This window comes from Acipenser ruthenus, chromosome 6 (genome assembly GCF_902713425.1).
Source record: "Acipenser ruthenus chromosome 6, fAciRut3.2 maternal haplotype, whole genome shotgun sequence".
NCBI classification, from domain to species: Eukaryota; Metazoa; Chordata; class Actinopteri; order Acipenseriformes; family Acipenseridae; genus Acipenser; species Acipenser ruthenus.
In genome coordinates, this window is record NC_081194.1 from 80,374,974 (window position 1) to 80,400,378 (window position 25,405).

The 25,405-nt window shown below is 36.7% G+C and overlaps 1 protein-coding gene across 1 annotated transcript in view; it reads left to right on the forward strand.

The window, feature by feature from the left end:
• The window catches only part of cfap61 (cilia and flagella associated protein 61), a 45,456-nt gene extending 23,345 nt beyond the window's left edge, over positions 1-22,111 (forward strand). The window contains exons 19-27 of the mRNA XM_034017910.3: positions 4,715-4,810; positions 6,711-6,879; positions 8,113-8,287; positions 11,536-11,828; positions 12,753-13,080; positions 13,317-13,408; positions 15,837-16,042; positions 21,384-21,474; positions 21,805-22,111. Coding sequence (XP_033873801.3) covers positions 4,715-4,810; positions 6,711-6,879; positions 8,113-8,287; positions 11,536-11,828; positions 12,753-13,080; positions 13,317-13,408; positions 15,837-16,042; positions 21,384-21,474; positions 21,805-21,999 — 1,645 coding nt within the window. The 3' untranslated portion in view covers positions 22,000-22,111. The remainder of the gene's footprint in view (positions 1-4,714; positions 4,811-6,710; positions 6,880-8,112; positions 8,288-11,535; positions 11,829-12,752; positions 13,081-13,316; positions 13,409-15,836; positions 16,043-21,383; positions 21,475-21,804) is intronic.
• Positions 22,112-25,405: the final 3,294 nt, after the last annotated feature.

The following is a 25,405-nucleotide window of genomic DNA, read 5'->3' on the forward strand; positions in this document are numbered from 1 at the left end:
TTAGTGCCTGCTAACTGATTGCACAGCTAAGTGTAATGGATGGTTTAGTAGTCTCTGTTGTCTTGAGCGATCTGTCTTTGCCTTCAGTGTTGGTTTATATGGGCTTCCTCCAGCTGTTAGCCCTGTTATCAGGCCAGCTCCAAACGGCTGCACTACAGCTTACCATGTGTTTAGTGCCAATGGGTCCTCATCACTCAAATTGTTTCCTTCCCTTTTTAGAAAAAAAATGAATAGGGAGACGGTTGTGACAGTGATGAATATGGACGATCTTGGCCACTAGCTTGTGTTAAGTCATGGTCACAATGGGCACTGTCATTGACTGATAACCGGGATAAACCACAGATTGATCATTTCAAGTTCAACTTTACAATATGGGTCGTCATTAGGCTTTAGTGATTTATTGTCTCCAAAAGGCAGAAGATTAATAGGTCCACAGCAGGGAAGGTTGGCATATTGTAGGTTTAAATATGTAAATACTTTAATATTAGACTTGTAAACAGATTTTTTTTAACCTAGTGTAGTAACAGATATCATGTTTTCAAATGATAATACATGTTTGCTGCAACGTGTGTCTTTCAAAACTCCACATATGATTGGAAATACACTAAATATGGCATTTTTTTTGTTTAGCTACAAGTATTTTAAAGGAGTTGGAAACACAAACATAAATCATACTAAACTTGTTATACTGAAGTGCGAGATCTTCTATATCTCTTCACTTGTTTATTTGAGGAGGCTGTGTGGTCCAGTGGCTAAAGAAAAGGGCTTGTAACCAGGAGGTCCCCGTTTCAAATCCCACCTCAGCCACTGACTCATTGTGTGACCCTGAGCAAGTCACTTAACCTCCTTGTGCTCCGTCTTTCAGGTGAGACATAATTGTAAGTGACTCTGCAGCTGATGCATAGTTCACACACCTGAGTCTCTGTAAGTCGCCTTGGATAAAGGCGTCTGCTAAATAAACTAATAATAATTTGCTAAACTTCCTATTTCACATTAGCCATTTTATTATTATTGCCTAGTGTTTTGTATATTCTTTAATAGAGCTGGTGCAATATTTGAGATGATTAAATACCGATGGGTGTATAGCTTTTGTTTTAGGTTAATGTTTAAAAAAAAAAAAGTATTGAATAAATCTTGAATGCTTTCCTTTATTTTGAAAAACGACAATAATATTCTACACTTGTAGTTCTCGAGGATCTGTGTACACTTTCTTACTGTTCCATATTCTACTACCTCTAATCCTTACTTTACTTCACTATCTCTCTGTTTTTTTTTTCCTTTGTATCCACAGCAACCCCAAATCCCTACTTCAGCTGTGTGTCTCTCTCACATCAGAAGGTGCAAATGTCTCGATTTGCAGGAGCATGAGTGCTCAACCTGCTTGTGTTTTCCAATGGGAGAAAGAAATGTCTTGTTGTCAAGTGGTGATGACAGTGATAATTGTAGGGGTAGGTCAATAGTGAAGGTGTAAAACTGGACAAGTCAGATACCCCATTTTACCACACACACTGCATATCAATGCTGCCATTTGAATATAGCATTACATGCAGTGTTGATTTAAACAATGGCTAGTTTGCACCAGTAATCCCAAGGGGAGTGTTAATGGGTATTAATCTCAGTATATCATGGTTTTACTCTTTATGAAATATGTTTTGTTATAATAAAGTAATACAAGACATTTAAATGCACGTCACATGTATTTGCACAAAGGGCTTAGTTTTTCCTATCCATATTTTAATATATACAAAATATTTGCTATTAAATTATTATATATAAAATATATATATATATATATATATATATATATATATATATATATATATATATATATATATATATATATATATATTAATAGTAAATACAACTTGTATTTATATGCAGATTTTTATAAACTCACCACAGGATAGATTTTGAGATTAAAATTGCAAACTTCGTTCATGTTTTTTTTTTTTTTTCTTAAAGCACAGGTTCATAGTTTTTATTGAAATATGTGCCTGAGCTTGGAGTTGAATTATGTTCCTTTCTATGGCATGATGTTTGTTCAGGATGCCTGTTTCAATGAAAGCTTGTTACTTATACAGTGACTAGTGAACGACTTTATTGATTTGGATGCTTTCATTGATTGACATGAGTTGGCCATATTCTTCAGCTGATTTCACAGATCTGATTAGTGCTAATCATGGACTGTCTTACCTAGAGTAACAATGGATAGTCCAAGATTAGTGCTAATCAGGGTCTGTGAACCCAGCTGGACAACAAACTGTTCCCCCAGACACCAGTGGGCATGCATTGCTGTGCTAAACAAACACTCTTCAGCTGTTTTCTTATGCAGGCAATTGATAAAGTAAATATTTCTTTTATTTGGTACCAATATTTATATGTTTTGCCCAGGTAATCTAATAAATCATACATATAATTTAGTGATGAATCACAGAGTCTAAATCTTGAACCAGTCTTCCTGCTTATGACTCTAATGTCTTACATTTATTTGGTAAGTAATTAGCAGCTGTGTATATATTATTTGTGTTGAGCTGTTGGGGCTTATGCTTTTAAAATCCTTCTTTAAATCTTCAGATCATGGGATAATGAGGGGCTTCTAAGGTAAAGCTGTTTTCAAACAGTATTGGTTGCTCATAAGTAAAATCACTGGATTAACATGGATTATATTGACATATTGCTGGATCGCTTGTGGGTCTCAGGAGCTCTTCTCAGGTAAAATGTAATTGTAAAGTTAAGGACTGGGGCAAGTTTCAAAGAGATATGAGTGTTTGGTCACTTTGATGCAGGAAGCACACGTGCTGTGTTCTGCGAGGCCGAGTGAGGAGATTGATCTATCTAATAGATTTCTGGCATTGAGCAATGACGACTGCATGATGGATGAAATCAGGGGAGAGGTGCTGTTAGCAGGTGATTCAATAGTACGCTATGGCGTCTGATTTTAGCTGTAAAGATCCCTTAAACAGGGTTGTTACCATTATCCACAGACATGGAGTTAACTTCCATTGCTATGCTGATGATACTCAGCTATATTTGTCTTTAAAGCCAGGAAATACTTCTGCTGGGGTGGGCTTCTACTATGGGCAGCAGTGTGCAGTAGTGGTTAGGGCTCTGGACTCTTGACCAGAGAGTCGTGGGTTCAATCCCAGGTGGGTGACACTGCTGCTGTACCCTTGAGCAAGGTACTTTACCTAGATTGCTCCAGTAAAAACCCAACTGTATAAATGGGTAATTATATGTAAAAAAAATAATGTGATATCTGTGTAATGTGAAATAATGTGATATCTTTTAACAAGTGTAAGTCGCCCTGGATAAGGGCATCTGCTAAGAAATAAATAATAATAATAATAATAATAATAATAATAATAATAATAATAATAATAATAATAATAGCTGCTTGTCTTGCTGACATCAAGCGTTGGATGTCTCAGAACCTTTTAATGTTGAATTATGATAAAACAGAGGTTATGCTTATGGGCTCTCAGAACCAAATAAAACATGTCGATTTACTAGCTGTCTCTCATCAGAACTAAAACTAGAAATTAGAAATTTGGGGGTCATCTTTGACTCTGATCTATCATTTGATACTTATATTAGGAAATTTTCTAAAGTATCCTTTTACCATTTGAGAAATATACCTAAACTTAGAACTATTAACTCTGTATCTGATGCTGAAAGACTAATGCATGTCTTTGTTTCATCTAGAATTGATTATTGTAATGCACTCTGGTATCCCAAAATGTGTGGTATCTCGCATACAGCTTGTTCAGAACACTGCCGCTAGAATTCGGACTAAAACCAGAAAAAGTGAACATATCACCCCTGTTCTGGCCTCTTTTTACTGGCTCCCAGTGCAGTTTAGAATTGATTTTAAGTTTTTTTCTTTGAACTTAAAAGGCCCTGAATGGATTAGCACCAAGTTACTTACAGGAATTATTGACCCTGTACACTCCTAATCACACTCTTAAATCACAGTATGCAGAGCTGCTGGTTATTCCAGGGTGAATGAAATAACACGGGAGGTAGGGCCTTTTTTTGTAAAGCTCCTAAATTATGGAATGCTCTGCCTGGGGCTCTTACTGTTTTTAAATGAAGATTGAAAATTTATTTTTACAAAATATCTTCCCTTTATCTTAGTTTTCTAACTTTACAATCAAAACTGCATTTTCTTTTTGTCCTTTTTTAATTCCAATTTTATTAATGGTTTATTTATTTATTTATTTAGACTGTTTATAATTGTTCTGTTTTTGCAAACTGGCTTTTTATCTTAGTTTTTCAAATTTTACAATTAAAACCACATTCTCTTATAATTTCAATTTTGTATTAGACTGTTTTTAATTTAATGGTAAAATTGTTTGTTTTTTGTATTTTTTATTGTGTGACACACTTTGGGATCCTTGTGATGAAAGGCACTATAGAAATGTGAATTGTATTATGTTATTGTTAAATTACTACAAATGGTGTATTTTGCATTTAGTTTTATTAAAGAGTGGTTAAAGTTTAATAAATGCTTGTCCTTAATCTGTTACCTTGAATTCTGGTATAATAATGGTATGGTTCCAATACTGCGACTGTAAGAAAGAAAGGTGATGCAGCTTTGGAAAAATAAGCGTTTTCTATAGAACTTGATAATAGATGCTAATAGGAGAATCTTTTTTTTTCTATTGTTTTAAATATTTATTTTCCCATTCTGGTATATTTTTTATTTCTCTTTTAGCCCACACTTGAGGTTTAATAACATCACTCTTATTTCAACTCATGGACTTCCCGGTATCCATTCAGACTCTGAAAATTGGAAGTTTCTGTCTACCAGGTAAGTTTGTTTTTTATTAGGTAGAAAAGAGTAGCTGGGAACATTAGTCTGTGCTTAATCTATGCTTCCAGTGCTTTGCTTTACTGGCAGCTGTGAAGGTGCTTTTGTGTGGTGGACTGGGATCAAGAGATTTTGTTCACAAAGCTGTCCTAACAGCAATATATTATAGATGAGTTACTACACTGTTTTAATACTTGGCAGGAAAATCAGCTATACTAAAGAGAAATTAAATATACATTGTGCATTTCAGTAATTGGAAGTGAAGGGGGGTATTTTGTGCCCGGTTGACATTCATATATGAAAGGGAGAAATATTCGTATTGCAAGGATGATAGTGGTTGTCTAAGTTTGCAGCTACAATGTTTATGCGTAGGTGTTAATTTAAGTTAACATAACAGTTCCCTAATAATTCAATATTTTCTCATGTTGCTATAATTGTTGAAGGTAAAGTTTATTGTGAAGAGAAAAACAAGGGCAAAGGAATTCCTTTGTTGTAACTGCTTCTACGAAAATTTGCCACCTTGATTCAAACAGATTTTATATTATGCTTCTGAAACCAAGTTCCATCTCATCTAGTTTCCATTTTTACAGCTTTAGATACAGACAAACAAATTGGTGGTATTTATGAGAGAAAGTAATTACAAAAGAAAAAGACAAAGCTTTTTCATCAACATAATTATCAAATATTACCTTACAGCTGTTTATGTGCCAGTGCTAGACAGACAGGGTTATACAGGTAGCTATTCTCTGACCACGGCATCATTAAAATAATGAGCACATATGATGTTAAATAAAATGAACTATATTGCTGGCTATATTGCCTGCCTTGCTGTCCCGTTTGAAGATTCTGCCCTCTAGTGTTGGGTAATACATAATGAAATGTAATAAATGTCTCTCTTGAATAGAATGTCTTTGGCAGGCATTCAGAGCGCATTTTTACAAAAACCAATACATTTTAATTGTAATTCTGTGTTGAAAAGGGATGAACAGGGGCTAAATAAACATGTATTTCCAAAGACGATGCTAGTATTAGAAGGCAGTAACCAAGCGGTATAGTGGCTAAGTGGCTGGGGCTATGAAATACTGTTTTGCATCCCAGCACTGCAATCAACACAGTGTGTTACAAATGGAGAAGGTTCCTTAGGGGCTAATCTGAGCACCTCAGTCCAATACCTAACTGGAAAATGCAAAACAAGAAGGTATCACATCTCTATTAGCACACATTTACAACATTCTGGTGAATATCAAACTTCACACAATGTGAATAAGGTTTGTTTGTACAGGGATGTTACACTTGTTCAATCATTCTTGTTCAATCAGTTCTTAGACATAGTTGAGTTTTGTGATTCCAAAGGTAAATTACGTCTTTGGGAGTAAGTGGTTAAAATAAAAAAATTAAAAATTGAATTAATTATTACATTATTACTTTCATTAACTAACTGCAGATATAGCAGCTTTTGGCGCCTGTTTCATACACCAAAGCATAGACTTTAATCTTAGTCTTTGCTTCCTTAAAATATTTAATTTATGGTACAGAAATGAAGAAGGAATAAATACTACTTGGGTGTTTTTGTTGGTATTTATAAACATCTCAATGAAGAAATATTGACACCTCCTATATTTCACAGACCATTCCTTAAAATAAGAAGACTATTTAGGAGCCTAACAAATGACCAGCTGGATGTTTGTCTATTTATTGTTCTGCACAATTGTCTTTGGGTTTCGCTGCGTTAAGCATTTCGCATTGAGGTTCTATCCCTGTGTTATCTGCAGTGTAAATGCACAGTATGATGGCAGGGTTGAGGCACCAGGGGACCACCAATGGCTTGCCAGATATCTAATTAGCCCCTGCAGTCCGTTGTTAAAAACATCACTTCTAGCAGTTTGTTCCCTCCCTACAGCCACTGCTATAATGATAAGGACTTTGCACTGCTGTCGCTGCGCTCCTGGGTTAATGTGGTGGTCGGAAAGATGAAGGAAATAGACAGGGCTGCCAAGCATGTGGTGGTGTCTGAGGGGAGGAAGGTCCCATATGATCACCTCATACTCTGCACAGGGCAGCAGTACCAGGTAAGGCAGATACGGTATACAGTGTGCACTCCTCCAAAAGGTACAAAAGCATTCATTGATGTCAAGCCAATTCATCTACATATAACATTCAGTCTGATTCTGGCTACACTGAACCATCAATTGAAATTTGAAAGTCCTTCTAATTGTCCTTTTTAATTTCTCTTTATGTAACAATGCGTAGTATACAAATCATATGTCACCTGTTTACTAATCTTCAAACAATGATGTCTGTTTTGGCAATTCATAAACAGGTTAAGCTTGGTAAAATGAATTATAAAGCTTGACAGACCATTCCATAAAATACATATAAGAAGAGAATCTTCAATTCCCTGTCTGCTGCCACTGCTGTAATGAGAAGTTCAATTCTAATCTGAGTGCAGGTACAAGAACTGCTCCAGTGACACAAAACAGACCAGTCATTGGAAGACTGCCCTGATTGTTTTGGTTCTGTACAGTATTGTTTTCAGCAAAGCATTAGTGTATGCTTCAATAGTATGCTGCCATTATTATATTCTAATAATGTTGACAGCTTTGTTATTTAGTAGTGAAGTCATTCAGAAAAACATATCCTTATTGTTAATACAATTAGAGCAACTACCCAGATTGGATTAGCTTGTTTTGTACTTTCCAGCCCTGTCCATTCAGTGAAAGGCAGGGATTTATTTGTCAGCGGTTATTGATTGCTTGGTTGCTGCATGCTCTGGAAACAGCAGTTTAAGTCGTTGTAATCAATCAGCTGCAAAATGGCTATTATTTGACTGTCAATTAATTAATGATTTCTACTAATCATTCAGCACTTACCAGCACGGGTTGCAGAGGAGTGAAACATGGTTCTCTTGGCTTTTATCAGAAACTATCCTAGTTAGTTACCAGGCGGTGTCATCTGAAGCTTGACTGAGCTAACACACCCCTCAAGATTCAAGTCTGCAGATGCAGTTTACTGTGCTGTTACTGACAACATTGAATTCATTTCCAGTACATTTTTATATTCATGTGCACTACAGTGCATTTTTTGTTAAATAAATGTAAGTATCCACAAATATCATGCACTGTAGTCATTTGAAGTAAAAAATTGGTTAAATGCATCATAATGTATTTGTGTCTGAATCACAAATGATGAAAGTAGCTTGCTTTATTTTATGATATAAATGACCTGTAAATGTATATCCTTCCAGTGGTGGTAATCCTTCTAAATGCACAAACCCTTTTTCCTATTTCTGTCTGATATTTTAGATGCCTTGTCCCACAGGTGCAGATATTAGCACACTGCTTACTAACAGAGAGCTATCGGTCAGCCCAGATCAAAGGTACACTGGACCAGTACCCTCGAACGTCTTCACTCTGAATGATGATGAAGACTGCCTGGAAACTTACAACTGGCTTCAAGAAAACTGGGCTCATGCTGAGGGTATGAGGTTATTATTTGTACATGCTTTATTATTCATATCGCTCCCACTGTATAATTGCTACTTCATTAATTCAAATGAAATCTTTCATCTGTATATCTTTGTATCTCGGTTCATTTTTTTTTTTGGGGGGGGGGGGGGGGGGGGGGGGTAGTGTGCTGATGAAAAGGCTGATAGAATTAATTAATTCTTACTTTACAAAAAGAATAGGGGTGATGGGTGGGTCTTGATTAACCTTATTAAATGAACTAATTAGGAGATAATTTAATTATCAGGGAAGTAGCATGATTACCAGAGAATGCTAATGAATACTGAATACTCGAAGAAGCTGGAACATTTCTAATTTTGGAAAATGTGTCAGTTTTGCTTGTTTTATTTGGCTAGTCACTCCCACAAAAATAATTCCAGGGATAGACATGTGCCAGTCACCAAAACAGAGCTCCAACCTGCACCTGCCAGTATATTGTCATACCCAGTGAATAACATTGTACACGTTTTACTGTCTATGAAATTACAATTGAATTATTCTACAGACACGAAAATAATATTTAATACAAAAAACATATTTCTGCTTCTGCTACATTCTGCTTCTATCCCAGTTTATCAGCATATACTTAACATATATATCTTCTTGTTTTTGCGTATGATTTGCATGTTGGGGCTAGCAATTTAGTATCTTCTGTACCTTTTCCTGCTGAGTGGTACTTAGACAGGGCTATTGGATAATATGTAACAGTACCCATCAAGAAAGAAGAGGGTAATAAAAGTGATTATTAAAAAAATAAAGCCTGTTTGTGTAATACAAAAACAGGAAGGGAATAATACATCAGTATTTACTATACAGAAATGTAGCCAGTGCTGATGTAATGTATGCGATCAGCATTATAATGTAAGTCAGAGAGTAGCTTGAAGCTAACAACTCTGTCAATGTTTGTGATTGAAACAGGGGTAATTGCTTGCTACTAGCTTTTTGTGAGTTGCAAAACCTAACCCATGTTAAATTAGATTGAAAAAAAACATTAAAAAAGGAATACATATGCTGATTTCAGGACCAAGGACAGGGAACAATATGCCTGCAGGGGAACACTGGATAAAACTAATAATGCACCACTAGAATGTGTAAAAACCATCCTTGTCCACCAATACCTTCTGTTATCCTACTTGTTACCCCTCCTCAGGTCTATGAAGAAGCCTGAACAAAGCCAGTGATTGCACTGTGATGATCTGATGTTGCGGCCAGGGTAACGGCTGCTGCAATAACACTTTATTATTATAATCCTTCACTCAGTTCATACACATGCCAATCAAAGGCAGGCCCAACTCTTTTTTGAGCTAAGGCAAGTGGACTGCCAGAGAAACTTTAATAAGGATTAACAAGCTTCTAAGCTTTGAGGGAGGGATTTCAGGGGACGCAGTGCAAGCATCTGTTTGAGGGTAAGACAAAGCAGAGGACCTTGGGGTCCCCGTCCTGTGCTTGCCATGCCATATGTAATTAAATAACTTAAAAAACACATTTTCAAAAATTGTAAGGCTATATATATATAGATATATATAAAGAAACCTGAAGAAGACAAACTTTTGATTCGAGCCTTCATCAGCGCGTGGCAATAAATAGTCAGTGTCTAGACTCCTGATGAAGGTATGTCAAAAACCAAAACGTTGATTTCAGATAAAGAATAGTGATTGGGAACTTTCACTGATGTTTAATGTCCAGACTGTAGCAAGAATTGTGGTTTGGCATGAAAGAAAAAGGGCAATTCATTTCTAATTCAAATGAATGATGCCACCACAGAGTATATAGTTAATGTATTTTAGTGCTTAAGTTATGATATAATTGAACTTACTGAAAAGCTCAATGGAGAATAACATTCCTGCATTTCTTGTTCTCTCTAGTTAAGTAAATCACATGTTTTGTGTTACTGTATTACTCTTCATGAATATATAGATATAAGTTAGAGGGATCCAAAGGTAAACCACATAAGAAAATGGTAGTGCATTTAAAGCTGTAGGTAAATGTACATGCATGCAAATAAATGTGGAATTGAAATTTCAGAGCAAGTTCATTTAATTCCACTTTCCCATATGAATTAGTTATTTGGTCCTAATGGACAGTTCAAAAGTGAATAATAAAAACTATTTATTCAAATACAGGCTACCGCTTCTGCCAAATAAAATGTAATTGGCTTCTATAACTGGTCTGCTAGGAGGGCACAGTGTAAAAACAGAATACATAAGCTCTCCTTGCCTGTTGCTGATTATAGTGACCAAGTATGTGTTTAAACCTACCGTATATGGCACTTAAGTGTCATCCCTGTACATTCATCATATTCTAATCGTTAGAGTATGCTTCTCATTTTGATTTAATATTATCTAATTCTGGTGGCAGGCTATGATTTCTTATTAATTTTCCTGATGCACTTTCATTTTCCCTGCCCCTATTTATGTGCTTGATTGTGCTGTCTTCTGATTATTATTTATTATTTCTTAGCAGACCTTATCCAGGAAAACTTAAATTAGTTACAAAATATCACAGTACACAGTATCGCATTACAAAATATTGCATTACACATAGAGCAGTTATAAAGTACAGTAAAATCAGTAGAAAATAAGATCAAATTCAAATAAGAGCAACAATACAATGATTGTGGTGCTGTTTCAATCTTATCAGTGAGCTCAGTTTTACTTGTTTTTATTTATTTTCAATTGTTTCTGTAGCCGTCTTCTGATTTTAAGTTTTCTGATTGTTTATGGTGTGCCACTGCAAGAACAGTTTGCATAACACAACCAGCTTTATACTTGCAGTTACTGGACTGGGATTGTTTGTTTTTGTTTGCTATTTAGTGGTCAAGGCAGTAGGGTGGGATCTTTCATTGGTAGATTGCTTTCAAGCCACTTCCAAAAGATCAAACACCAGGTTACAGAGACAGACAGTGATTTCATTGTGTCCCCTGGTCCCTGCAATCCAATTTAGTTCTGTTGCAAATTGAAACCACTTCGTTTGAAATGCCCCAAATAGCTCTGCAATGCTCAGAAAGACCAGGGAGTGTATACCTTTATAATCAGCCATGCTGTGTGCTTTGTTCTTTGCCAGGTAGATTGTTCGGTAAATTATCTTCTGTTCCCCGTTGCTAGGTGACAGTGTGTGCCTCACAGCATCAGAGCAATGTGTGGGTCAAACACTATTAGAACGAATCCAGTTTTACTAATAATGTTTCTGAACATATTTGTTCTCCTTTTTTTTCTTTTTCAGGGAACGTTATAGTGTATGGAAATACAATTGATGCGTACACCACTGTAGAAACCCTCCTGTCCCTTGGAATAAGCGGCTGTTACATTCACCTGGCAGAGCCACCACTCAACAGCAATGTTACCTGCTTTAATAACTTTGCAGTAGAGACTGCTGTACAAGCAGCACTAGCAGCAGCAGGTGTGACTGTCTATCACAACTGCATACTTGCACAGTGGAATGGCGGCAATAACCCAGAGCACATAACTGCAGTGTGCTTCACCACAGATACAAAACCTGTACAACTGCAATGCTCAGTAAGTAAAAAATAGAGACAAGAGAAAATCTGTAGGATTCTATACCTGTTTTAGAACCATTTGATGGTGCTGGGGGGCTAGTATTTGGCACAGAGCAACACAATTACATCTTGGGATGTTTTTTAAAGATGTGTTAGATGGACTTTTTGGCATATCATCATTGAGCTTTAAAAAAAAAAATCAATGCAGCCACTTTTTATGAAAGCATTGAAAATGAATGGAGTGATGAAATAGTATGACCATTTGGAATTAGGGGGAAAGAGTTCCATCCCCTGATCTCTTGGGGATTTCATTGGCCATGCAGGAGAAGTACCAGATGGAATACCAGAGGGGAATATTCATTTTAACAGGAAGCACCAAAAGCTACTGAAGTTTGCAGCAGACTAAAGAATAGCTATTGTAACTAAATAGGCTAAAGCAAGCCCAAGGGCATGATGTCATTATGAATGAGCGGCTGCTGCACCCTCTGCATCGGCACAGTGTTATTCTGGTGCTAGCTGAGCTTCCATGCCAACAGTGTCATTTGCAGTGCCCACAGTCTCACTAAGAAATCAAGACAGCTCTTGATGAATCCAAAGCATTTCTAATATCCTATCACGTTCGTTAGCATTGCTCATCTACAGTAAATACATTCTAAGAGAACATAAGCAGTCCAGTTTAGCAGGCTACTGAAAGTGCCCATGTAAACATTTTAAAACATGCAGTCAGCTGACATATCGCAACATTGGTACAGCATTTCAGAGTACAGTCATCAACACAGTATATTGTGTGTATTATTAGCTAATGGGAGGATCTGTGATTTTACAGATAATATCAATATACCTTGTTGTTTTTAGAAATAATAATAGTAATAACGCTAGCTGACTATAACTACCACTTTCTGTCAGTCCCTTTAATCCTATAACATTTGTTCTGTATTCTTAGGTCTTCATTAACTTGTACAAGAAAGGAATAGATTATGATGCATTCAAAGCCATGAATGATGCATGCCTGGTGTATGATGGTAGACTTGTGATTGATACAACTTTTCACACCAATGACTCAGCAATCCGAGCGGCAGGCACACTGACGAAATTCCCCCGCCGGTACCATGCAGATCAGTGGTCTCACAGCAATTTTAACTCCAAAGAGGTTGGGTTCCATTTGGCCACTGCTATGCTTCCTTTGTTTGACCCTATATTGCACTCAGTGGTAGACCCACCTGAAGACCTGGACAGACTCATCCCCATGTACACTGGAGCTAAAGTACGAGGTACAGTATAATAACCCATTGAGTTTACCGTGCAATCTGGTCCACAGTTGAGAACAGAATGCTGTCTATTTCCATTGTAGTTGTCATTGTCTTGGCATCTTAAATACTTCTCAGTAGGTTTTTTTTTTACTTCTGTTCTGTGCCTTACTACTGGAAAACTTTGAAAACTTGAGATGACACAGATTGACTTTTATTGTTTTTTTTTGTTTGTTTTGTTTAATTTTCTCACCCATTAGGAGGAAAACTTCCAGGAGGATACCACTATCTCCATGCTGCTAAACCTAGGATCCCCATACCCTTGGCAGCACAGATGGACCATTCCAATTATGTAGGTGTTTCATTGAGAGTGAACGTATTAAGTAAATTGACATGCGTTTTATCAGTTTAAAAGTGTAAATCCACTTTGCTTTTATGTTTCAATCATTTTGTTCTGTAGATTTAAGTAATTAAGTTACCAGCCTTTGACATACATTCGGGCCCCATGGGCCTCATTTACAAAAGGGCACTACATTTGGAGTCAGCATGCGCGTAAAGTAGTGAGCCTAATGTGTGTGATAAATCTAAATGTACTACCCCGTTTACTAACAGAGAATGCATTAATTTACATGTGCAGTATTTGGCTAATTTGCATACCATAGCGTGCACACTACATGTATTGTGAGCGATAAATTAAATGTGCATGATGATGTCAGAGACTTACCCGTGACCACCATGATATCAAAAGCCCCAGCAGTCCAGGCGTATCTTTTGGTCAGTAGCTTATAGTGAAGGTGGTGGTAGCTTACACTGACCAAAAATGAGCGATCAACACACACAGCATTCAGCAGGGGACAGACAGAGGCAACGTAAAGTGAAACTGCACTGCTTACCTTTTAATGTATTCCTTGTCTGATGTAAAAGAAAAAAAAAAAGCCTTTTTCTTTTCTCCTTTACTGCATACGGCCCGCCCATCAGTTTCTAAAATGGCATTGATGTACTGTATCGTTTTGGAATTCTTCTTTAAAATAACCCGCCTTTTTAATATAAGTCCGCATTGTATGAGTGACATTCCCATTAAGCCAATCACAGAGGTAGTAAAATAGCCAATCAAATAGCACACAAGATCCGTTTCCTCTCACACACAGTACACATAATTCTGATTAGGATAGCAAAGTGAAGGCTTGTTTAAACTATTTATTTTACTTTGTGTAAAATTTAAAATCAGTAGCCAAAAAGTAGTTGGAGATGTCATGGAAGCGAAAGGTGGAGGTGGAACACAGAAGATTCCAAAATCGTTAGCCAGATGAATATTTGTTCAATTAATAATTTTGACCGCAAGGCAATATGTCTGATTTGCAGTGCAACGGTTGCAGTTATGAAATATTATAACATACAACGTCACTATGACACGCTGCACAAAGCAACGTATTTTGAGTTTACTGGAAATTAAAGAAACTATGGAGTCAACGAAAGGTTTTTCTGAAAAGTGCTGTGGATGCCATGAACAACACAACCACAGGAAAGGACTTTTTTTTTTTTTTTTTGACTTCAAGCCATGGAAAGTGCAGAATTACCATGGAAGAAACTAACTGGGATTACAACAGAGTCTGCACCATATATGACTGGACAAAAGAGTGGACTGGCTAGCAGAGTGCTGGAGAAAATTAAAGCAAGAAATGCAGAAGTACCAATTTTTTTGCACTGGCCTCTACATCAACAGGCATTATGTGGAAAAGTTGCAGAATTAGAACACGCAATGAGCATTGTTATCAAGAGTGCGAGAAAAGAAGTGCCAAGTGTCCGGACAGAGGGCATAAAAAGGTACATTCATAGTGGTACTGTTTACTATGTCGCATTTTCACAGTTATCAGTATTTTTTTTTTCAGTGCTGTTAAAAACGTTATATTTTGAAAGTTAAATATTGAGACTTAGCATTATATACTCTGACATCTTTTTTTTTTTTTTTCATTGAAGAGATTTTCATTGAAATAAAATACACTTCTGTTTCCCATTATATTACATTTGTGATATTGAGTTTTTTTGTCAGTGTTTAAGCAAAGCTGCTTCTAGTTATATCTGCCTATTTCTGTACTATAAAATACATATTTTTACGGTGTGGCCCACCAAGTGAACAGTTTTAACTTAAAAGGCCCTTGCTGCCAGATTTTTCCGTTCAAACAAATTTTCATGACCAAGTAATTCAGCAAGATACATTTATTTTCCGTTACTGAATCAGTGAATCAAATGAACAAATCTGTTGAATTGATTCACTAAACTGAATGAATCAAACAAATCGAGTCAGTAAAAGAATCAAACTGCACATCACTAGTTTTCAGGCCAGAAAAATAGGTTTTAATAGTGCGCCTATCAGTGTTTAAAGCCTGGTTTCCATGCGCACTAATAAATGATCACTTTAATGCATGCATTAAATTTAACGTCCTTTCGTAAATACCATGTGAATACAGCTCATCTCATTACTCTGAGCTGAATGCTCATTTAAATACATTATCATGCATACCATAAAATCACAGTCATTCTGATTACCATAGTAAGGCACAATAAAATTAGTGTGCACCATAATATGCCCACTATCTCACGCGGACCATAGAGTTTAGTGCCCTTTCATAAATGAGGCCCCAAGTGTAAAATATCTATAGATTTTCTGTTTTTTTAATCCATCAGAAGGAAAATATAATAATAAAGCTGTGAACTGCTCTGCCAAGGGTGAAAGAACAAGGAATAAATGAAGGTAAAGAGTGTTCATTATATCTTGGCAGGGCCGGGACATTATTACAGGAAGTGTGAAAACTGGGAATTACTTCAAACTCCACGTGAACGAGTACAGCAAGGTGGAAACCATCACATGTCTTTCACAAGAATCCTTTCCGGCTTCGAATTACCTGTGTCTCTATGGAGAGAATGAGCAGCTGCTTAACAAACTCTGTGACCGATTTGATGAAGGACTGATCCTGGATATGTACAGGTAAACAGACATGAACTTCAAAAAATAGCAATGGGGTGGGGGGGTTAATGTGCAAACACACAAAATGAATCATCAGGTAAAATAACATTAGGATATTAGGTGCTATATAAGGGGAGGCAAAAACATGGGACTAAACCAATAACCCATTGCACACAATTCCATAAAATCTCTTGACATAGTGTATGTATTTCTGAATTTTGAGAGCGTTATCTGCAGATACCAGTGCCCTGCGCCTGTATTCATGTACCTTCTGGCACCGTTCCTTTGAAACTGTTCATTTTGAGTCTACAGGTTGTATTGCCATGTAACAGATATGTTTAGAAAATCAGTCCTGTCCATCTGTGCACTTCAATCTCACCTACTTGAACTCACATTGAATGCTCGTCATCCCCTGTGGTTACTGGCCCAGACACAATGAGTACTTCAAACTATATTTTAAAAACCCAGTAACAATCCCATTGCACAGTAGTAGACATTTTCTCTCAAACTAAAGGTATGGTTTCCATTGTTTGCAGCAGACAAAAAGTCTTGAAGTACTTTTTAAAAGTAGGACAGCACATGTCCCAGATAGCCGGGTATTACTTTGTGAAATTTAGTGTCCCCTAGGTATGATTTCAGTACTGTATATCTGTGAGCTAATTGTGGAGGAATGGAACTCCTGGCCTTCTCATCTCAGTGAAACAATTAGTGACAGCAAATGCTACAACACAGCTTTCCATTGGGGAAGTGTGCTATTAGGATATATACGGGTTTTAACAACATTTCATTATATATAAAAAATGCTTAGGCCCCAATAACCCCAAAACAGATGTGCTACTGTGTGTAAACGTAATGTGTTTAAGCAGTGGACAAGGAGAAGCCCTCATACACTGGTCATCAGGGTTTTCAATTCTGATTAAAGATTAATTCTTCACTGGCTCTTGCCACAGCTCTCAATTAAGCCACTTTAAATGTAATTACTGAAGCTGGCTGAACATCATAACTGATTGACCACACACTGTTCTAGGATTATATACAGTGCCTTGAAAAAGTCTTCACACCCTTGAACATTTTGCACATTCTACTGCCTAAAAAATACAATTCAAAATGCATTAAAGTAGGAGTTTGTTTCACTGATCTACACAACATCACCTACACTTTCAACGTGAAAGAACAATTATAGAAATATTCAAAAAGTAATTAAAAATAAAAAAACCAAAGTCTTGATTGCATAAGTCTTCACACCCTTTGTCATAGCAAACCCAACTTAGCTCAGGTACAACAAATTGCCTTAACAAGGCACATAATAAGTTAAATAGAGCCCACCTGTGTCCAATCACAGTAGTTCAACTGATTTGAATACTCCTGGATGAAGAATCAAGCTGTTTCTGTTGTATGAAGTGAATTTGAAGCAAATGGCAAAACATGCCGAACAAGGAGCTGCCAAAAGAACTCCGGGATAAAGTTATTGAAAGGTACAGATTGGGGGAAGGCTATAAGAAACTTTCAATGTCTTTGAATATTATTATTATTTATTTCTTAGCAGACACCCTTATCCAGGGTGACTTACAATTGTTACAAGATATAACATTATTTATTACATACAATTACCCATTTATACAGTTCGGTTGTTACTGGAGCAATCTAGGTAAAGTACCTTGCTCAAGGGTACAGCAGCAGTGTCCCCCACCTGGAATTGAACCCACAACCCTCCGGTCAAGAGTCCAGAGCCCTAACCACTACTCCACACTGCTGCCCTAATATCCCTTGGGGCACTGTCAGGTCCATCATTGTAAAGTAGAAACAGTTTGGCACCACCAAGACTGCCTCGATCAGGCCGTCCCTCCAAAGTCAGTAGACGTGGCTTAAGGAAACTGCTGAGGGAGGTCACCGTGAGGCCTAAGGTTACTTTAAAAGAACTACAGAGGTCTCTGGCTGAGATTGGGGAAAATGTTGACTGTTCAACAATTTCAAGAGTACTCCACAAAAATGGCCTGTATGGGAGGGTGGCAAGATGGAAGTCACTGCTGAAAAAAAGCCATATGATGTGCCGCATAGCTTTTGCAAAGAAACACTTAGGGGACACTGCACACATGTGGGAAAAGGTTTTGTGGTCTGATGAGACCAAAGTGGAACTTTTTGGTCTCAATGCTAAGCGATATGTGTGGCGTAAACCAAACATGGCACATCAACGTACTAACACCATCCCTACAGTAAAGCATGGTGGTGGCAGCATTATGTTTTGGGGATGCTTTGCAGCAACGGGGACAGGGAGGCTTGTGAAGATCGAGGGAAAGATGGATGGTGCAAAGTACAGGCAGATCCTGGAGGAAAACCTGTTCCAGTCTGCCAGAGACCTGGGACTGGGGAGAAGATTCACCTTTTAGCAGGACAATGATCCTAAGCACAAAGCAAAAGCAACAATGGAGTGGCTCAGCAAGAAGAAAGTGAATGTCCTCGAGTGGCCTAGTCAAAGCCCAGACCTGAATCCTATAGAAAATCTGTGGCAAGACTTGAAGACTGCAGTCCCAAGACGATGCCCAGCCAACTTGAAAGAGCTTGAGCTATTCTGCCAAGAAGAATGGGCAAAAACTGCACCATCCCGCTCTGCTAAGTTGGTAGACACTTATCCAAAACGACTCATGGCTGTTATTGTTGCAAAAAGGGCTTGCACCAAGTACTGAGTCAAGGGGTGTGAAGACTTATGCAATCAAGAATTTTTGGTTCTTTATTTTTAATTACTTTTTGAATATTTCTATAATTGTTCTTTCACGTTGAAAGTGTAGGTGATGTTGTGTAGATCAGTGAAACAAACTCCTACTTTAATGCATTTTGAATTGTATTTTTCTAGGCAGCAGAATGTGAAAAATGTTCAAGGGTGTGAAGACTTTTTCAAGGCACTGTATATAGTGCACATGGCTTCCATTTCATGAATCCAGGAAAATGGGCCAGTGTGCCAAAAAGCTGAAGAAAACTAATTTACAAACCATTTAAAAAAAAACATAACTACAAACTAATGCTAACTTTCCCGCCGCACGTCATATTTGTTGCACAGTCAGACTCTGAGACTATGTACCGAAGTGCTGTGTGTGGTACTCGTTCCCGCCACATGGCTAGGGTTGGCACCCGTTCTGGTTTTGCCTGGATTGTTCTCTTTTTGAGGCAGCTGTCCTGGGAAATCTGTAAGATTTCCTGGGACATTAAATGTCATCAAAGTATATGATTTATTTATTTATTTATTTATTTATTGTACAAAATGACTCTGGTGTCCTGGTTAAATCAGAGGTGGGAACCCTAGACATGGCAAATATTTTACGCATCGGGTTTTCTACAACTAAGCAAACAAAAAGCCGAAAGGAAAGCGCTGAAATCAATAAATCATAAAGAAAGTAATTATGAAAAAAAAAATGATGACGAACATTTAGAGTGGCTGCTTCATCTGGCTCCATTATGACAGTGAAGAAAAAGTAATGTTCTGCCTTGTTTGCCGTCAGTTTCCCAGACTTGCAGATAAAACAGCTATGAATTCAACATTTCGTTTACATCATATCCAGTCTCACAGTAAGATGTTCCGATCGACACCCAGATACGCGATCGAATTGTCAAACTTTGATTTGGGATCCGATGTGTTCAGGTCTAAAATGCCATTCACAATCTTTCCAGGACTCGTATTACTCAGCAAGATAGGCGCTGACTTGGGAGAGGCTACACAAGCGACAACGCTCCGAGAAGGATTGTTATTATTTTGTATTATGAACATTGTTTATTATTAGGATTAGGGATGGAAATTTCAAATTGTTTCCTATTTGAATACACAGGGTGGAACATTTTTGTGTATTCGATTACCCGAACTCTGGTCCCTTATGCAGACAGCATAACAGTGTAAGCCGGTAAAGTTTAGCCGGGTTCACAAAGTGTACAAACAATGCACAAGACGAGATTTCTTCGTTCAGTACTCTATTTCCTTAGGTACACGTTTTTCCTTTTGTTTGCTGAATTAAAATACAGAACTCAATGAGCAGCAACGTCACAGCGCGTATCTCTTCCAATTAAAGCAACAGTAGCATAATATTGCGTAAAGCACCAAACAATATACAGTATATATATTTTTTGCTGTAGTGTATTCAGAATAAAATAACACCTATCATATAGCAACCTAAATATTCTACATTTGTTTAATAATAACAAATAATATTTATAAAATAATCTTAATAGTGTAAATATTGTAACCTGGCCAAAACAATAGAAAATACATTCCAACATTACAATAGTTTAACATTACTAATTACAACTAGCCATCAAGTACTGGCATCAGATGAATCTAGGTTAAGTTACTTTGTTTATTCAATAACCTGTAAATAATTCAAAACAAGGATACCTGGTTGTACTTTTAATGGTCAGTGCAAATGTTGACGTTACTCCATCCATTCACAGAAAGTCAACAGTATGCTTCACATGGAACTGCAGTCCAGAGTACTTTGCCTTTTCTTATTGGTCAGTGCGTTCTGATTAACATTTAGTGTGTCTTTATATTCATCATAACGTTAAATTACCTTTCTAATTTCGATGTTACCCAAGTTTGGATTACTTCTTTTAGCACTTGCTATATACATTATTTTATTTCAGTTCACACATTCAAAGTTCGCCGGTGCTATGCTCCCGGAAGCTGTTTCACAACTAGCAACAGCTGCAGAAGAGTCATAACAGAGGAACTCAAGCAGGGATCTGTTAACATTAGCTAAAAACAAGGCAATACAATTGGCAACAATTTCAAACAGAATACGATTACTGTAGAATGTTGCTGTTACACGCATTGCATAATTAATTAGGGTCCTTACGTTTAATATGCAAATAACACGGGTTTAAGACTGACATAACACTTGTTAAGCGTCAGCATTAAAAAAAATGAATGAAAGAAAGACGCGTTTGCTTCTACTAGTAGCTAATGTATAAGGTGTTTTCTGTGTACTCAAATATGTAATATGCTATTCGAATTTTTTTTTTTTTTTTCGTCTAATCGTGTATTTGACTACACTGACCCATCCCTGATTATTATAATTCAGTTTTTAGCGTTGCCGTGTCCATATGGTAATAGCTCGGTTGCATGTTTGCTTGTGAAAAAATGAGTATAATTTGTACACATACATTTTCAAATCTTGAATACAGTATTTTCATGTTAAATGGCTGAAGTAACATATATTGAAGGCTTCGTTTAGCCACATTCTTTTGAGACGTGGGCTCTCTTTGGTTACCATACACAGTTAGAAACATACTGACAATAAAATTATATATAGTGTGTGTGTGTGTGTATTATTGTCTAATGAGAGTTTGACAGGGTAACTGGTGTTTGTCCTTTTTTCAGCTTTTTCAAGGAAACGTGGTGCCTGGCCATATATCACGATCGCTTTATTGATTTCAAAAATGAAGTGCACCAGATCATGGCAATCAGACAGGTAGGATCTGTTTACTGAATTGACATTTCCTTTCTCAGAACAGACCATACATGCATGTGACTGCTGCAGTCACAAACCAGAAACATCTGCAACCAAATAGTGCTTGCTACTGTAAAAAGAAAATGTTAAACAAATGTATAGGTAAAAGGTCTTGTTGATAGTATTTCAAGGAGCATACTTCAGAAACAGCTCTGCTAGCACTTGGTGGAATGCTGTTCCTTGAAAGTGATTTTACTTCATTAACACACCACACATTTACACATTATACAGTCTAGCTGTTAGTGCCAAAGAGAGAGTGATAATGTAAAGCATCCTTTTCTTTGCTTCCAGGATCCAGACTCCTTTTCAGTTACAGAAATAATTCAACAGGTAGTGGAGGAAGAAGGATCCGAAGATCCAAAGGAAACCCTGAAGATGAAATATGAGGAGTGCAATTACAGAAACCCTGTGGAGAGATATGTATTGAATTACCTGAAGTACAACAGGTACCATCTGCCTATGTATGCACAGCCTGGTCTACTCTAGGCATGAGAAACCATTTAAGTGTATGCTTTAAAATGGGATAAAAACAATCAAGTGTGTTCATGATGACAGCGCTTGATAGTTCTGTAATTGTTCAATAAAATAACAGAATTTACATTGTTTTGTCTCAGACTGTTTGTATTTTTTATGGTTACTGCTTACAATAGTTTTGTGCCACTTATTGAATTATGAAAAAATCTCATAATGTAATATGGAATATATTCAATTAATTCTGAATGTATCATGAATTTCTTTTTGTTTGCAAAAAACAATCTCAAATCAAAATCTCCAATCATTTGCAACAGTTATTGAAATTTTGCTTCAAGAAGATATGTACTACCTGTCTATACACTGTGTAATAAAAAAAGAAAGTGCTTTTCAGCTTCTATTATTTACCACATGGTCTCCCTTTTAAAAAGTTGAGTGTTAGTGCAATTGCTTCATTCCTCCTGTAGAGGGTAAAAGACCATTCTTTGCAGATCAGTGTTCTGCAGTATGCGACGTTGGCTCTATCTATACAGCGCTAATCAGTTTGGTGTGTGTTTTCGGCAGTAACCAGAAGAGAATGAAATGAGCAGTTTCGTTTTTAACTTCTGAAAGAATTAAGTCATTCGGGTTATTCTGTTACAAACCTGACGTGTTTTTTGTTAATTCTCTAAAATCGATTAATAAAATCATGATTGAATAATGATACTTGCTGAAAATCTTTTTTTTTTTAATAATTAAAATATTAAAATGTTTGTATTCATATTGACAGTTTTAAAAACTCGTTTTAAAACGTTTTAAGCAACAAAACAAAAATAGAATTGATAAGGTTAGTCTTTAAAGGGTGTGTGGGGGGGGGGGGTTCTAGGGTTACTTACAAAAACAAGCAGTTTTGCATTAATTGTTAATTTTTAAATCTTTTGATAATAGCTACTTTTGTTCAAACGCCATTATTTTCTATGATGTGTATGTGTATATGTAGGAAATTTCCACATTATTTCGTAGCATTTTTTAAAGAATAAAAATCATATCTTTGTTAACTATTCGATTTATGGCACATAGTCAGTATAATTGGCGAGATGTGCAATGTAATGTAGCGTAGCCATACGGTCTGGCACCCAAACAGAGTCAAAACATACTCTTGATGGAGTTCTCGTAGTAGTGCGCTGATGTACCTGCCCAAAACCAAGATCCATTTAGAGCGTGTCTTTAAGTTAAAAAACAAAACTAAAAAAACATCTATTAACCTGTCATAAATACATCTGGGTAAATATATAATCATAATGTTTTTTTTAACCAAATTCAACCTTTACTCGCAATATATATTCAGTCACAATACGTATAACATTACCTGATAACAAAACAAAAAACAAATTTACAAAAAGAGCAGAACAGTTAAAACAAAGTGTGCATTGAAAACGGAGAATACAAAATGCGTAGGGAGATCAGCCCTTAGCATTTTGACTGAAAGCTGATGAATATTTGGGTTTCTTTGAACGGTTCCTTCTTTATTCTTGCGTGGGCGGTATTGAATAGGCTCACGCCCTGTTGTACTGATAAGGTCTGGATGAAAGTGGTTAAAATGCACATTGGGAAGGAGGGACCCGCAGCTGTATGCTAATAGAAAGCAAATCCATCTCCGGATAAGCAGAGGAAGGCACACGCCATTGAACAAACACACGCACACGCATCCTAAACAAATACTGATAGTCCGCAATCGCAATGAAAACAAGAAACCCCGTTAAATACCATCAAATGGTGTACTACTGGCTAGTGCTTCTGCATGTAGGAGACATCAATTAACCTAATGGTGATAACACCTGAATACAAACATAAATTAGTGCTACAGTAAATACAAATTATTTTAGGCTATCTTTATTTATATCATATTCTGTGATTTGTTTGGTAATTTAAAATTGTGGAAAAGAATAACTTTTTGATCTCACTTAGATATATTACAGGATTTGCCCATGCATTTTGGAAACATGGGCTTACCTATTTATGGACTAAAGATGCATTGAATGGAATTGGTTTTTTTTTTGTTTTTTTTTTTTGTTTTTTTACATCTAAAACAAATGGGGAAAAAAGGTCCCGGCCACAACTTTTATTAAAAAGTAACCTACAAATACCGTAAACAAGGTATTTACACACCTTACACAGTTTCTGAAACTGTAACCAACTATCATGCAGTACAACGACCCCAGCCCCAAGTAGTTGAATGCGGTCCTCATTCTTGTACTAGCATATTTACTAGTTCTTCCGAGCGCACTGACATGTTACATTATGCATTGCCACAGTTGTTGATGTTTTACCCTTTGCTAACCTCTCAGTGCTTGTGTGTTTTTGACACAGTGGACGGCGATTGCTGTCCATATTGACAGTCCTATTTTAACGATGTACACTGCGGCGGTATTTGTTCTTCTCCACCACTATTAAAATGGCGCCCTGTACCTCTGACAATGGCTGCGTAATTATTTGACTTGGACCCTCATCAGCTTCATGCTAATCTGGAGAACAATAAAGAGAGAGGATGGAGCTGAATTCTACTTTGGTTCTCGCGTGCCTCCGAGAGATGGACAAAGCAAGAGCAAGTCCTGCAAACACTGAGCACACAACAAACAAAATTACAAAGGTCATCTACTGTACATAATACATGATTTATAATAACTATACATCGATACATCCAAGCCAACCCCAGGTAATACGGTCTGACGTGTGAGCATACAATCAACTATTACACTTAACGCAGTGGTAAGAGAAGACCACGTTATTATTATTATTATTATTATTATTATTATTATTATTATTATTATTATTATTACTGTTGACATTGATTAGCGCTTGTGGTTTGTTATCATTGGTACTCATCTCGCGTTTTATTATTATGTATCAAAGGTTATTTTAACTTCATAAAATAATAGCATATAGTTTCCAGTCATTTCCAGGTTGTTGTATTGATTCTTCTTTATAGTGAAATGCAACACATCCGTGAGCTGTAATTGGGTTCAAAACAGTTTTGCCGCTTTATTAAAGTCAATAAACCAATAGGTCTAGAGCGTATTTTACTGTATAAAAACAAGTCTTAACAATCACGGTCGTCAGTTGCATGAATAAAAACCTTTGCACTTAATTGGCCTTTTTTGGACTGTAGCAATAATAATAATAACAATACTAATACTAATACTAATACTAATACTAAGAAGAAGAAGAAGAAGAAGAAGAAGAAGAAGAAGAAGAAGAAGAAGAAGAAGAAGAAGAAGAAGAAGAAGAGGAAGAAGAAGGAGAGGAAGAAGAAGAAGAAGAAGAAGAAGAAGAAGAAGAAGAAGAAGAAGAAGAAGGAGAATGAGAAGAAGAAGAAGAAGAAGAAGAGGAAGAAGAAGGAGAGGAAGAAGAAGAAGAAGAAGAAGGAGAATGAGAAGAAGAA